General features: G+C 41.4%; 1 protein-coding gene across 2 annotated transcripts in view; it reads right to left on the bottom strand.

Annotated features, from left to right (window-relative positions):
• Positions 1 to 1359: 1359 nt before the first annotated feature.
• ARID5B (AT-rich interaction domain 5B) overlaps positions 1360 to 15082 on the bottom strand; it is a 172088-nt gene continuing 158365 nt past the window's right edge. For both annotated transcript variants that reach the window (XM_033130068.1, XM_033130069.1), the window contains 2 exons: positions 9914 to 10112; positions 1360 to 6504 (listed from right to left, as the gene is read on the bottom strand). In XM_033130068.1, the coding sequence (XP_032985959.1) occupies positions 4351 to 6504; positions 9914 to 10112 (2353 nt within the window). In that variant the 3' untranslated portion in view covers positions 1360 to 4350. The remainder of the gene's footprint in view (positions 6505 to 9913; positions 10113 to 15082) is intronic.

Here is a 15082-nt window from a genome sequence, read left to right as displayed (position 1 = left end):
ATATTTATCTTTTACTCACCATTGTATTCCCAGCTCCTCACACGGTGCCTGGCTATTGAGGCAAGAGTAAATCTCTGTTGACTGAATAAACAGTGACTTGTTATCTGCCAGGGGAGGAGTATGGTATACAAAGGAAGTCATAGACTTAAGAGCCCTGGGTTCAAATCCTGACTCTGCCAATTTGTTAGGTGATCTTGGGCAAGTCGATTTACCTAAGCTTCAGTTTTCAGTAAAATGGGCATACCCATATTTACGTGGTGTTGTGAAGATTAAAGATACTATATGCCAATGGGGCACTCAGTAGGTTCCCAACAAACTACAGACCTCCTCCTCCTCATCATTATTGTTGTTCCCCAATTTGGAGACAATGTGGTGGCAAGTACTCTGGCGGGGCCACAGGACTCCTCAGGAAGAATTACTCACACCCAAAAGGAAACAGTAACATTTTTTATTAAATATTACAGTGGATCAAAAAGTACAAAATATCTCTTGCCTGCTATGTGATTGGGAAACTATTGGCACATAATACAGTATCAAAAGCAGTAATAAGTACAATTTGGAAAACATACAAAATTGAGTGTTTATAGTTGGCTCAGCATTCTCTGGTAGTGTTTAAACTAATGCAAAGGTTACTCAAAACCTCTCCATTGGGAAACTATATAATATCACTGGGCCATGTTGCTATATACAAATAATCACCTTACAGAGCAGAGGTTACATAGCTGGAATCACCAAAAGTATACAATATTTACAACACAGGAAAATTTAAAAAAGTATAAACAGCCAAGAGATTATGCTGCTATTCTTCAGACATATTTCAACCATGGGGAGACAAGCATAGTATCAAATACATCAACAGCCAACACTGGAATTTAAGTGCTCAAGATAATCATTGCAATGGTGTGGGTCTCACCAGGGCTAACTTGTTCCCATTTCTCTTTTAAATTGGGACAAGAGTACAACCGGACCAGATGGGACTTGGCTGACCACCACCAAATGTGACTTTGTGGGACACAAGTGAAGAGAAATAAATGGTTCTCTTTGAAGGCACACTACATAAAATATTTTTGTAGGATCACCTCGAAATTTCCATCAGACACACCAACACAGTGAAATACAGTACTTGAGAATTCATGCACCAGGTCAGAAAGTTGTAAAGTCAACACTGAGTTTTAACAAACCCTTCTGTATATGCCCTGATAAACAAGTGAACTTAAGAGCGTCTAGCTAGTAAATAAATAAGTCAGTCCTGTGGCAAATATTACAAGTTCCAATCACTTACAAGAATACTTAATTCTGAAACTCGGTTGGGCTGTTGTGGTTTTTTTTTTCCTTTTCTTTTTTTTTTTTTTTTTTTTTTGTTGAGTTGCCAAAAGTTAAACCAGAAATTGCATGGAAAGGCTTTTAAAAAATATTATTTAGAATCTCCAAATCTCCAGTAAATCACGGACTTAGTGCATTTTGAATTGCAACATTTCTTGGAAGCCACACTTAGTAAATAGATTTATGACTCCATTGCCAATTAGATTCCACAGTTTCCTTTACAGAACTACCAATAACAATGGTTTGATTGCACAAAGAAAGGCTTGTGCAATTCCATTCAATAATAAGGCCCCTTGAACTCAAACAATGAAAACAAAGCCCTATTTAAGACTTTTTAAAATGTAGTTCTCAGCCAATGAAGAATTCAATGGTCTTTTTGAAAGATTTCCAAGATCTCTGTTCGTAGTTTTAAAACAAATAACACACTGCTTCTGTTGGGAATGTATGCCCCCATTTCTCTTTATTTGTCCTGATGTTTTGCCGAGGGTATGCGCTTCCTCAGACAGAAACAGCGAAGAGATGAGAAAAACAAAAGCTGGACTACGTTAACATTGTTTGAAAATGGTGTGATCAAATTCCAACATGATGAAACCAGACTGAAATCATCGCAGTGGGGAAAACAAATACCCCATATTCCAAATGGATAGGTGAGCTCCACCAGGGACAGGCTGCCCTCCCCCACCACGTTCTTTGAGAAAACGAACTCGTAGAAACCACATACGGTCTAGCCCAGGTCTGCTGCAGAACCAATGGAGTTTCCTTTTCTTCCATGTCCTCTGATTCTGTGACCATTCAATCTAGTGCAACTTTATTATATCTGTCCTGGCTAGCGTTTTGCCAGCTGGAATTGAGATCTTTCCCCCCTCTATCTTGTGCAATAGCAGGATAATCTGCACTCACACATTTATAATCTAAATTCTACTAGTCTATCTATGGTTCTATTAAATATATATATATGTATATATTATTCCACAGGAAGGTAAATAATTAATTGAAGCAAATGGAACTCAACACTAGATCTCTACATTCTTTTGTTTCCACCTTTGGATATTAAGTATGTTACATTGAATATTTGGCTTCGTATCATGGAGACATTTCAATACAAATGCACGGCATGCATGGCTTCATTTAAGAGCCGCAGTTTCCTTGTTTTACCAGTTTTGATTATTTTGCAGTCGAGTTACCTATTTAGAAGTTGAAAATTGTCATCAATTTTCATAGAATTAAATATCTCAGAGGTAAAAGACTTGGTTAACTATGGTTCTAATGTCTACTGGTAGTGTTGGGGGAAGGGAGGGTTGACTGGCGAGTTCATCAAAGCAGTCTTATCAGCAGGGATGGGACTTGGAAAGAAAATCACTCTCTGTATCCATCGACTTTCAACACACTTAGAAAATGCATCCACCTTGCTGTTACATCTTGGCAGCAAATGGAATAAAGTGGCAAGAATGACAATATACATTCTCACATCTTTCGACCGCTTGGACAGCTGGACCATTTCTTTCCAACAATAAATCATAAAGCGGACTGTATTGCCAGGTGGTTACAAACATGACACCAACCACTGTGTGTGCATGCATACACATAAAACGCACGCCCATAAACCCAAAGAGGATGACTTTCTTTAGAAATGGGTAATCCAGTATGCCAATTATCCCCCAAAAAATGTGGCCTGGGAGGTTCTTCTTGGGAACAACAAGAAACCAACTTGATGAAGGCAATTTGACTACCGATTACTCAAGACCACGGCCCAGGGAACGGGTGAATGGGCCTTCAGCTGCTCATTGTCTTCTGGATAGTCGAGCTCCACCCTCTTCCCAACCCCCTTTCCCGGACTTTTTAAAGGGATCGGGGCCAACACCAATGTAAATCATTTTGGCTCCTGTTCTAATTTCTGAAATTCCTAAAATATCTGTGCAGCCCACAAGTATGTCCTCTAGATTCTGTTGTTATTCAGCAGCTTGCTGCCAGTGAGGTTTTTGTTTTTATGATTCCTCTGGTATGTAGGACAGTTTCACAGCCTAGATAAGGTAAGTACAATGCTCGATATTTTCACATAACCCAATACTTCAAAGCAAAGCATTTGGTCAGGTAAGCAGTGTATAAGCTCTTTCAACTATGCCATTTATGAGGAACAAAGTCCGTAAGTTGTGGATCTGCAAAGGAACTTTCTTTGCACTATGTGTGCTCAACTGTTTCTTTTTCATTTGTTCCACTAGAATCAGTTGCTTCAATATGTAAACAATAACTTTACCACCCAAAGCTGCTCAAAATGATAAGATGTGGAAAAAATTACAAACACACATCAACTAGGACAGTCCGTTAGCCTTTAAAACAAAACAAAACAAAATAAAACAAAACAAAACAAAAAAGACCTACAAACAAAAGCGATACTGTTTAATTAAAAAAAGAAAAAAGGACAAGGAGGAATTGGGAATGGAACTACCTGTATATAAATTAGGTGAGCGAACAGTGATACGGGTAGTTTTAAGAAGCAAATATATACAGTCAATTTAACAGTGTTTACTTCTCTGGATTGTTTAATAGTGTCAAAACGAAAGCTCTATTGAAGTTTTACTATACATTGCATTGATTGAACCTTGGAGAGTTTTATGAAAAGAGGGGCATCCCTTGGCATATATGTTTGCCAGTCTTCCTTGCCCCTTCCTTTGAAATGCCTGCCCCCGTTTTGCTTAGATTGTTTCCTGACCATTAGAACTCAGCCGGGGTCCTCTAAGTTCTTCCTGGATACACATAAATCCCTTCACAAGACCCCTGTGCAAAGTGAATGATCTGGGCTCCAAGGGCAACTGTGTTGGAAGGGGCTCAAGACTGACCAGCCAAGAAGGCTGGTGTCGTCCCAGAAAAATCAGGTATGTTCACCTCCTCTCTGGGCCCTTTGGCTGGAACTGATCTTACCCCCAGATTAGAAGAAATACTGGCTTCTAATTCTATAAGCCATCACCTTCAGGGTAAGGAGTGAAGCTCTGTTAGACACGCCATTTGGGATGCTGGGCAGAGCTGGGCTTACAGTTTTGTACTGGGGTGTACGGACGACAGCTGAGAAGATGGAAAGGCAGCTTGAGGATTTATAGCAGCTAAAGGGTAAATGCTGTTGTGCAAAAGGTCCCCATATGAGCTTCCTACAGGTGTGGCTGCAGCCAAGTGTCTGTACAGCTGCTGAGAATTTGTGGGCGATGTAAAAATTCCTCTTTGCATCACAAGCGAGTGGAAAGCCAGGGGCTGCATGAGTGGAGAGAGCACAGTCTGGTTTTTCAAGTACTGCAGAGAATGAGAATACCCCGCTGGGAGCCTGGAGTTGAGGCCCGAGTTACACAGGTTCCCAGAATACAAACCTGGGAAGATAGGGGAGGACAGGGGGAGCTTGTGGCCTTCCGATGCGCCCCCTGAATGCCCACCGTGCACTGCCTTGCTGCCTTCACTCTCCTGCTCACAGGTCTTCTCCTTCCCAGAGACCTCCTTGGACGGGTCCAGAGGAGACACTGCCCGGGCCTTTTTCCCAGCAATCACAAGGTCCAAATCCTCCAGGCTGCGCTTTATAGGACGCGCTGCACCAATGTTCTGAGGGCTCGTTTTCCGGTGCAGGATAGGGTGGACCATGCCTTCCATCTTCCTGAAATTCTCCAGTCTCACATGGTGAGGTTTTCCCGCTCTTGAGAGCGCTTCGGGGTATTTTTTAGGGGCTGACAGGGTCATGGGCGATACCCGACAGGCTTTGGGGTGACAGTCTCGACTCTGGCTGTTGATGACCTGGAACTGGGAGATGCCTTTGCTCTCCTGGGGCCCTGCGGCTGAGTGGGCCAGGCCCAGGACCTTACCGGTGGGTTTGTGCGGGTTCTTGGGAAGGCTCAGGTCTGTTGGCTGGTCATCCGTGGTGGCTTCTGCTGCAGCCGACTTTTTGTCTTGCAGATGTAGAGACGCGAGATAATTTACATGGAGCTTCTCTTGGTGTTTGTGGGAAGAAAAAGAACTGTTTTCCAACTCCCTGTGCATGTCCCTGCAAGGGTATTTGGATGTCTGTTCGTTATGAAGATGATGCTCGGTGTGTCTATACAGGCTGTGCAGGTGAGGAGACGAGTAGAAATCAGCCAGGAAGCTGGGCATGTGGGAGTGGGGGAGTGCCCTCTTCTCTAAGAGTTTCTCCTTGCCCTCCTGAATTTCTTGCTTCAGGACATAGGAGTCAGCAAGGGGACTGAGGTGATGCTTGGAGAAGCTGCAACGGTGGGGATCCGATCGACTCAGTTTGTCATGCTTAAAAATGTCACTGATGCTCTTTCTGTCTTCCGAGGGCTTGCTTCTGAAACTCTGCACGTGCTGAATCACCGAGGGCCGGCTGACTGCCATGTGGTCCGTGCTTTGGCCGTGGTGGGCCTGGGACAAACCCGAATACAAGTCATCCCTCGCAATCAGTTTCTTTTTGCTGATCAAAGGGGGTGGGGAGCCATAAGGGTAGCTGCTGGAGAGGCTGGCCCCACTCACTTGGGACAAAAGCTTTTTCTTGGCCAGTGGGGACATGATGCCTGGGTTGCCCCTTGAGTAGAGCAAAGGGGTGTAATTAAGTCCGTGGTTCTCATTCATGGGCCCCGTCAGGTCTTTGTCTTTGAACATGTCAAACGACTGGACCACAAGGACCTTCGGGGTCTGCTTCAGTGCATTGTGGATGTCATCACTGCCCAGCTGGTCCACCTTCACAGTGCAGTTGGCGATGTAATCCGCCATCGCGGGTACTTTGTCATCCTCCATCTCACTCTGGTTTGCCAGCGGTGGCTGCGTGATGGGGAAGCTGGGGAAGGACGTGTCTTGGAGTTCATTTTCAGGGCTCTCTGTAAAACAGCAGGGCTTGGGTTCTTGTTTTGAGTCCACAAGAGCAGTGGGAGAGGTGAGAGACTGTTTGCCCATGCCTGGATCCTTTTCAGGAGCCGGAGGGGCACCCAGGAGTTGGGGAGCAGGCCCCTTCTCTCCTGCCTCCTCTGCCATCTTCTCCCTGTTGGCACCTTGATCTGTTTCATTGTCCTTTTCTGGGTCTGCTGTGGACCCCAGGGGCCTCGCTGCAAAATCCTGGTACCCTTCTATTTTTTTCTTCATGTCTGTTGCTGGGAGAGGCTCAGTGATGTTTTTCTGGTTTAAAGTCTCTTGTTCCTTCTCTTGCTCTGATGAAACCTGATAAAATATTGTAAAGACAGTCACAAAGAAGTCAAATGCATTGACATAGTTTTCTATGAAATAAAACTACACACAGCAGTTTTTCTTGAAAGCAGGTTTGTCATTCAGCTCATGGAGGTTCTGTAAAGCTTTATCACTCCCCAATCACGGCTCTAAACAAAGAAATCTAAATTACAGAAACATTAGGGGAAATATGCATATTCACCTAGTCCCTTGTGAGACACCTATCAAAATATCAAAGTGTTATGTACTGATGGTATACAATCATATCACTTCTTGATTCTAATATATAGTTTAATTCTGAGGTTGTCTTTTTGTCAAATCAGTCAATTATCCAAATGGGTTTTAAATTACATGTTGTGCTTTATGACACTTTGGAGAATGATTTTTTTTTCCCCCAGCATCTCTCTTTCAAAAATCCAACCAACCCCATGTCAACAACAAACAACAAATTCACTATAACTCCTTGCCTTTCTTTGAGAGAGTGAATCCTATCCTAATGGGTCCAATATGATGCATAAAATTTAGCGATGCTTAAGTGTTAATAATTTCTACTCAGCACCATACTGCATACAGATAAAGCCAAAATATTGAAAAATTATGCAGATTCAATGGCAGCCTGTCTACCTGAGGGACAGAAGGACTCTGAGTACTTCTTGCCTGCCACAAACTACATTTCTATGAAAGCTAAAATGAAGTTGTCAAAATTCAGGCAGTGAGCGCCACCACAAATACAGCTTTCTGTTCATTGAAATAAATTGTAGTCAAGGAAATGGATGCTCTTTATGTGTCCCAACTGACAGAAGTTGTGGGCACAATTCGACCCATTCATTGCATTATGTAGCTGGGCAAACTTTGACCTTTGAAGGGCATTTTAACTTTCCATCTGTGACCCAGCTGACTGACAAGCTCTTTCCAAACTTCTGTCCTTCTGCCCTGACACGTCTTAGTGGAGAACAGTCCTCAAAACAGTTGTATTGAACTAATCTTTATTCCCATCCTCCCTCGAAGGTTATTCTTCTTTGTTGAGACTTGCTGACTATATTAGCATCATTGGGTAAGACTGTGGATGCTGTGTAGCGATGCATAGAAACAAAAATTTTAAGAAATCACACCCATTTCATACATATGTCTTCTTAAATCCACTTAAAGATATCCCTGTATTTCAGGGATGTGTGAGACCTAAGAGCCCTTGTTTATCATCTTTCATTTTTTTTTTTTGGTTCTAATAGCTGCCTTTTCCAGTACAAATATCATTACTTGTTTTACATTAACCATCATCATTGGTCTCTTGAGCTTACTATACATTACATGAAAAATACAGAAAAATGAATATGGCAAGGGAAAAAGGCAAATTGCATTTAAATGTTGGTTTCTGATGGGACTGTAGTTTGCAGTGGGACTTTGGGGATACTTAGTCCCACTGAAGTTCCTGTAACTTAGGCCTTCAGGTACATGGAGTTCTATGCTTCTAGTTGTAAACAGGTTTAGGGGTTCTTTGAAAGCTAAGCAGAAAAAGGTAAAGGGCCCTTTTCCTAGGATGGCATTTTATGATCTGCCTTAGTATGTTAGATGGTATCTTCCCATCATGCAACTTGTAGTCCAATTACCTGAAGATAGTGGGTTTGGCAAGGAGGGCTTGATAAGCCTTCCTAGCTCCACTGAGTTCACTGCTTCATGTTGAAAACATCAAAAATTAAAAACAATGACAACAACAATGACAACAGTAAAACTCCAAACACATGCCCCATGAAAGGAAATATACCTGGTCAATTACATGGGTCTCTGCTGGCGGTGGGGAACGATTCTTACTACAGGGTCAACCTTGGAGAGGATGTGTGGTTCAGGTAGTTCAGATAACCTGATCATGATAACCTTCGACACTCAAGACACTGAAGGGAACTGTTGGGACTTAGAGGAAACAGGGCGCCTTAAGGCTGGAAGGGTTCCCTGGACTGCAGGAGGTCAGACTCTACTCCTGACAATCGTCATTTCCTAAACTGATGTGCTCAGGGCCTGAGCTCAGGATTCCTTCCACAACTCACAAACCAATCATTTCAAACTTCATCCCCAAAGTAGAGCCATTCAAAGATCAGCTGGCCTCTTGGTCCTCAGTTTGTTCCCTGGTGCTTTGGCAATGTTGTACATATGGTATCTAATAGAACTCGCTGATCCAAAACCATATAATAAATCACCAGGCCAACAGGATAAAGGAGGAATGGAATGTAAGCCTTAACTTGGAATTTCCTTGCTTTTGGCCATTTATGTGGCAAGCCTGCAGATGTTTAGAAATCTCTTCATCATCTTCCCCTGCCCCCCGTTTTTAATTACTAGAGCTTAAAATAATTGTGAAACAAAAATAAATATCTTCTTGGTATTAATACTATCTTCTTACACAGGATTCACTTGGGTAAGTTGAATTCTGGTTAGGAGGTTGTCGTGGTGTGTGTGTGTGTGTGTGTGTGTGTGTGTGTGTGTGTGTGTGTTAAACCAGTGTTTAATTAGGGAGTCTCTTATGTGTTCATTATAAACATGATTTTTAGGGGGTGTTTAATATCAGTAACAAATTCCCCCTGGGGTTGAATCCTAGAACATGCTGTCTCCAAATGTGGATGCTAAGTCTTTTTGTTTTTTTAGTTTTTTTTTATGGGCAACAGGGCTTTTATTATTCATGTTGAAACACAGCCCAGATCAGCCTCCATGACTGGCCGTATGTTGTCAGTAATGGTTTCCACCAAAGACCTGTTGGGGGCTGCGGGTAGCTGGGGCTTGCTTTAAAAGGTTCAGAAACTACCTGTTAACATGGGAGATAATAATGGTTTCAGAGGAACCATTTCAAAATCTCCCCATAAATAATATGTACTTAAGATATTTCTCACTTGGTCTCAACCCAAGGCTGTTGCACAGAGGTCAATTCCAGGAGGCAAACAAGTCTCTCAAGTTTTCGGGACAGTCCTGCAGACGTTATATAACACGTTAATTTCTGCGAGACGTCTCCCTGCGAGACCCCACGAAGCATGATTTAAAGTCACATCCCCTCCTCAGATAGACTGGTTGTGAAATGGCAAAGAAACCCCATCTTTCAAATTGGAGCCCCTTGGCTTCACACAGCTGATGCGCTGGCTCCTTCTATGTCAAAGTCAGCATTTGCTAGCAGTTTTCTACAGGATGTTTGCATCTTTCTGGATCCTATTTTTGGCCTATCCCATTCAACACCATGCATTGCCTTTCAGTTCCTGAGCAAACCGAGAGGTCCACTCTTTGGAGAACTGTGAAGTTGAGATGATTTGATTTCATCATCTCATGCTGCAGCTATGAAGGGACAAAGCTCCAGATGCAGGGCTCTAGGAGACCCCGAGGCAGGACCCGGCTCACAGAGGTATTTCTGTGGAGGAGAACAACTCACCTCAGATGCATCCTGAGACTTTGGGGCATTCTCTTTTTCTTTCTTGCTCTTAGGGATTTCATGTTTGATGCGTTTGGTTCCTGATACTTTTGTTTTATTCTCATTTTCCTGTGAGCTGTTCTCCTGTTTCCGAGGTTTGATTGGAGGCAGGGGCTTATCTTCCTCTCCTTTAATAAACCTTTCATATGGCAGGATTAATCTAAAAGTATATCACAAGAGATGATCAATCAGGGGAGGTAATTCCATTAGCGTTGATGCTGTGGGTTTATTTTCTTTTTCTCAGTACAAGTGATTTATTGCATGACTTTATCTCCAATGACACCAATGCTTTTCTGGAAACTTATTCCACAGTTTAGTGATATACTTCCCTGGTCAAAACCAGTACCTGGCGACTTAGATACTGCTTTGCAAGACCTCTTTCTGGTTATGTGAATCTATACACTAAGGATCCCAAAAGAAGTATCCAAGGCTGCGTCATCATCATTGCCCATGGAATCCAGCTAAGAGCCAAGAACATCACAACAATGATAGCAACAGTAATGACAGCTGCTGCTCATTTGTCATTCTGCCAACAACCACTTCCTGAGCAGTGTTCCAGGCACTGAGAAATAGCAGCAAACAGAAGATTCCAAGTTCCTCACCTCATGAGGCTTATAGTCTAGTGGGTACTAGTATTTGCCAGGTAATCTCCTATGTGCACAATATGGATTATTTCATGTAATCTCTACAATAGCTCTATGGTAAATTACCATATTATTTATTAGAATCATACCATATGGAATAATAATAATAATTACTATTATTGTTAACTGCTGAGACAATTGAGGCCCCAAAATATTAAATGATTTGCTCAACAGTAACACTATTTGATAAAAGTGGAACCTGAACCTAGTTCTGCCTGTCTCCAAAGTTAGTATTTTCATTCATGTCAAAATATAGGACACTTAAGATTGTCCTCTAAAGAGCTTGATGGGAGACAAGCACAACGTGGCTGACAGACAGGTGTCTTATCCAGCAGCTCAGAGAAGGAGTAGGTGACTCCAGCATGAGGAACTCTGTTTTGGGGTGTCAGTAAAAGAGGGCTCCCATGAGAAGAAAGGTGGACAGACCACTCCAGCCACAAAAATCAGAGGGCTGAAAAATTCAAGCATTTTAATTATATAACTTTTTAAACAAGTACATAAAATTGCTCTAAAAAGAGAAACATCAAACAGCTCTAGTTTTAATCTGTTTCCCCTTTGTGCTATAGCTCTTGATCTGAGAGGGAAAAATAGCTGATGTAATTAAAAGGGATGGATTGCATTACAATCTCAGTTTCAACTTCAGTGATTAAAGTTTTTATAATGCATTTGGTATGATTAATGACTCACTGTGGGATTAATACAAGACTCAGCCTTAAAAATATGAACTTTAATACAGCAAACATAATTTGTTTTAAATAAGACAAGTTGACTCAATGAAGAAAATGTACTTGGCTTATAAACAACATAAATCTGTTCAAATATCGGGAACCCTAATTATTTTTAAACTAAAACTCCCAGGAAGAAAGTTCTTTGGTTTGGATATCTGGTTAGCTATCCTAAAATTGGTTTCTAACTATGCAATTTGGATCTCAACTACTTAAACATACAAAACTGTTCAGGTTTGCGAGTACAGACATGGGGACATTTGTGATCATAATATTTCACTCTTTAATAAATACCAGGTAAACGATGAGAAAATCAAATCCCAATTTATAGCATATTAGGAACAAAATTCACTTACTGAGCATGCTCAGGCAAGGTATGTGCAAGGAGGCGTGAATAATAGTTTTGAGCCCCACATCTGGCAGTGGGCCAGCCATGAAGATCAACACAGCCCGTGGGGAATAGTTATCTTCAGATCCCATTACAAACTGAGTTTAAACATGTTACAGCTGCTAAAACTGGAAACTATTCTCTCCATGTAGACTTACTAAAATAATATATGGCTGCCAAATACCTGCTTCCCACTGTAATATTACAGTTAATGTTTATATAATAAAAAGCACAACTAAGCAGAAGAGAGAAAAAAAGCAATCTTGTTCATACTTGAATTTATTTGTCTCATCTGTAAAGTCCCAGCATTCTCCCCAATTCCTTTTATCTATGTGGTTCTGCCGGGGACTTGAGCCCCTTCAACATCGGAGGGTTGGAGATTTTTATCCGGGAGTGAAATGCATTGAATATTTTAAATTGGAAAAAATATTTTAAATTGATGTAATGAAAACATATTTTTTGTTTTGGGGGCAGATAGGTTTGTTTTACTTCTGTTTGGTTGCCATGGGAACCTAAGGAGCATTGAAGTCTGGATATTCCAATGGTGACTATCCTTCCCTCCAACTACATTCTCTAATTGAGACAGTGACACCATTAGAGACCCTCTTTGCTGAGAAGGATGACAGCACTACCTCTGAGTGTGGGGAGGAGGATGAGAGGAAGCAGAGCATTGGGGCCCCAAAGGGGGCCCCAGAGGACCCCTCCCCTCAAGTTCTGACAGTCCTGGGCCAACCCAGCTCTCAAATGGGTGCTCAGGAGGCTCTAATTTCCTTATACAATTTTGCAAATTCAAGAGACAGGGCAACATTTTCATTTCATTTCTTTTTTCTTTTCTTTCTCTTCCCTCCCGCCCCCCGCCCCTCCCCCCCCCCCCCCCCCCCCACACACACACTAACTCAGCAGCTGGCTGGCGGACAGCAGTAAAAAAATACATTTCACTTTGCTGGTCAAAGGCCTAAAGCCAGAAGCAGGAAATCTGGAATTAAATGTTTCTTGTATCTGGAAAGAGGCATGACTAAGGTAAAACTGAATCCAAACACAGGCCCTGCTTGTTCAAGGCTTCCAGAGGGAGAGGGAGAGAGAGAGAGAAAGTGTGTGTGTGTGTGTGTGTGTGTGTGTGAGAGAGAGAGAGAAAGAGAGAACGAGTGTGTGTGTGTGTGTGTGTGTGTGTGTAAAGGTCAATTGAGTGTTTTTTTTCCGTTCTAAATCACAGAAAGATAATTATAGTTGCTTAGAGAAAAAAAGCCTCCCAAAATAAAACAAGAAAGGCAGCAGCTAAAAGGAAACAAGTAGAAATATGACCAACTAGGCTTCTGAAGAACAGGGCATGGTCTCACACGGCACCAAAACAAGTGCTGTTCATATAGAGATTTCCGTTTGGTGTGATTTTCTCTGAATGTTTTTTCAGTTATCCTGTCATGGTACAACACAATTACCCCACAGGATATGATCTTATCATTTGATTATTAGAAGTTTTTACATTACAAGAGGACGAAAACTAGTACAGGTTTCTGAACATTTCAACGTTTAACGTACATGTGGTAGAATTAAAAACAGGTTAGCCAATATGAGGTCAGCATTGCCCAATGCAGGAAGCTGAGTAGGTTTGTACTGTATAAAGAATTTAGTATAATGCAACACGCCTGTGCCTTGAGGAGGATTATTCCTCAAATATTTGTAGTACAACAAAGATTTAATCAGCTTCTAAACTGCACAGATAAAAGCAAAAATGCACCCCAACCCCCAAGAACTCATTACACACGAGAAATATTTTCAATGCACTGCAACTCTGAGAATATGGGTTGGGTTTTAGGTGGGTGGAAATAATGGGGAAAAAAAGCAATACGTTCATTAGAAAATCCAGAGAGATCCCTCCCTCCCCCAATCTACATCTAGTCTGGGGATTGAAAGCTGGGCAGATAAATGGGTCTTTATTATTATCCAGATTTCACATTTAAGATTAGCAAAATGCTTACTTATGATGCTATTAATGGATCTGAAATAGGTAAGCCATCGTGCATTAAAAAATAACATCTTTCCATAGGCAGAAGATTTGTAGCAGCATGAGATTTTTTTTTTTTTTTCCCTAGGAATAATACAAGAATAACATTTTCCACCCCAAAGCAGAAACAGTAGGGGAGCCTTTGCTATCACGGAGATCCTTATTAAATTCAGTCACTGTGAAAAGCAAGATTTTTTTCCCCCTCCTTCCCCTTTCTCTTCTTTAAAATAAAGATGACTTAAAATCAACCCAAATTAAAAGTAACAAATCAATGGCATTCTAACCTTGATTTATCAGTTGTCTAAGCCCCTAAATTATCATCATACAAGAAACTGCTGGTTTGAAGAGATTTCGGCTTTGTTAAATCTCAAGCTAAATAATGGTGCTCAGTGTACTCGGCTTTTAGATCTGCCTCATCTGATATTATGAAAAATTCAATACATTTCTCTACAGCAGAAGTCAGGGGTCAGCAAATCTATTACTGTAATGTAAGTAATCTGGCAACCGGCCAACTCTTTCTCCCTTTTATTTTTTTTTAAACAGCAAGGCAGATAATTTTATATTTACAAATTCTAAAATCCTCCAGGGCCTTACCTCTCTTTCTCAACAAAAAGCAGCAAGCAGCCTCACGTTTCAGAAATGTATATTGCACAAGTCCTCACCATTTGCATTTCACACAAAAGAAGAAAAGACCCTTCATCTTTATTAGGCAACATTCCCCTTCTCCTCATAGGTAGGGGGAAAATAATGTCAAATCTCATCTGCGCGAGTAACCACTAATGTCTCCTGTATTGATTAATGCTTACGTGGAATGACTGAACTTTTGGGCCCAAACATTTAGCAAACAGTGCTTAAGAGGAGAAATGAGAATCCATCTATTTATAGAGCTCTGAAAAATGATATTATAATAATGTCTGGAACTGATTCAATCTGCAGAGTGGGGGAAAGAAATGGGAAATTTTTAGGGTTGTATTTGAACCTCACCCTAGTTACTCCATAGGTACTTTTATGGTATCAAACCAGCAAAAAATTCCAGGCCCGAAGATCTGCTAGCTCTGGGAACAGAATAATTCAGGGGCAGAGGGGAATAAAGTTGGTGTGCATGTCAGGGCGAAAATGCTACTATCGTTATACTACTAAGTATTTTTGTGGCAGTAGAAATAAAATGACATATTGGTTCCTCTGGGGCTTCGGACCTAATCTGATCCCAAAAGGAGTCATTACACCTCCAAGTTGATTCCAGGGTTGATAAATTCTAAGGCTTGGCCAGACATTTCCCTTCTCAGCCAGAAATTGAAAATATAACTTCACTGCAAAGTGTGGGAAGCCATCTCTCACCAAATATGAAGCCAATAAAAGGTATATTTTCCT

The sequence above is a fragment of the Rhinolophus ferrumequinum genome, chromosome 16 (assembly GCF_004115265.2).
Source record: "Rhinolophus ferrumequinum isolate MPI-CBG mRhiFer1 chromosome 16, mRhiFer1_v1.p, whole genome shotgun sequence".
NCBI classification, from domain to species: domain Eukaryota; kingdom Metazoa; phylum Chordata; class Mammalia; order Chiroptera; family Rhinolophidae; genus Rhinolophus; species Rhinolophus ferrumequinum.
This window is presented reverse-complemented; position numbering and strand designations above follow the sequence as displayed.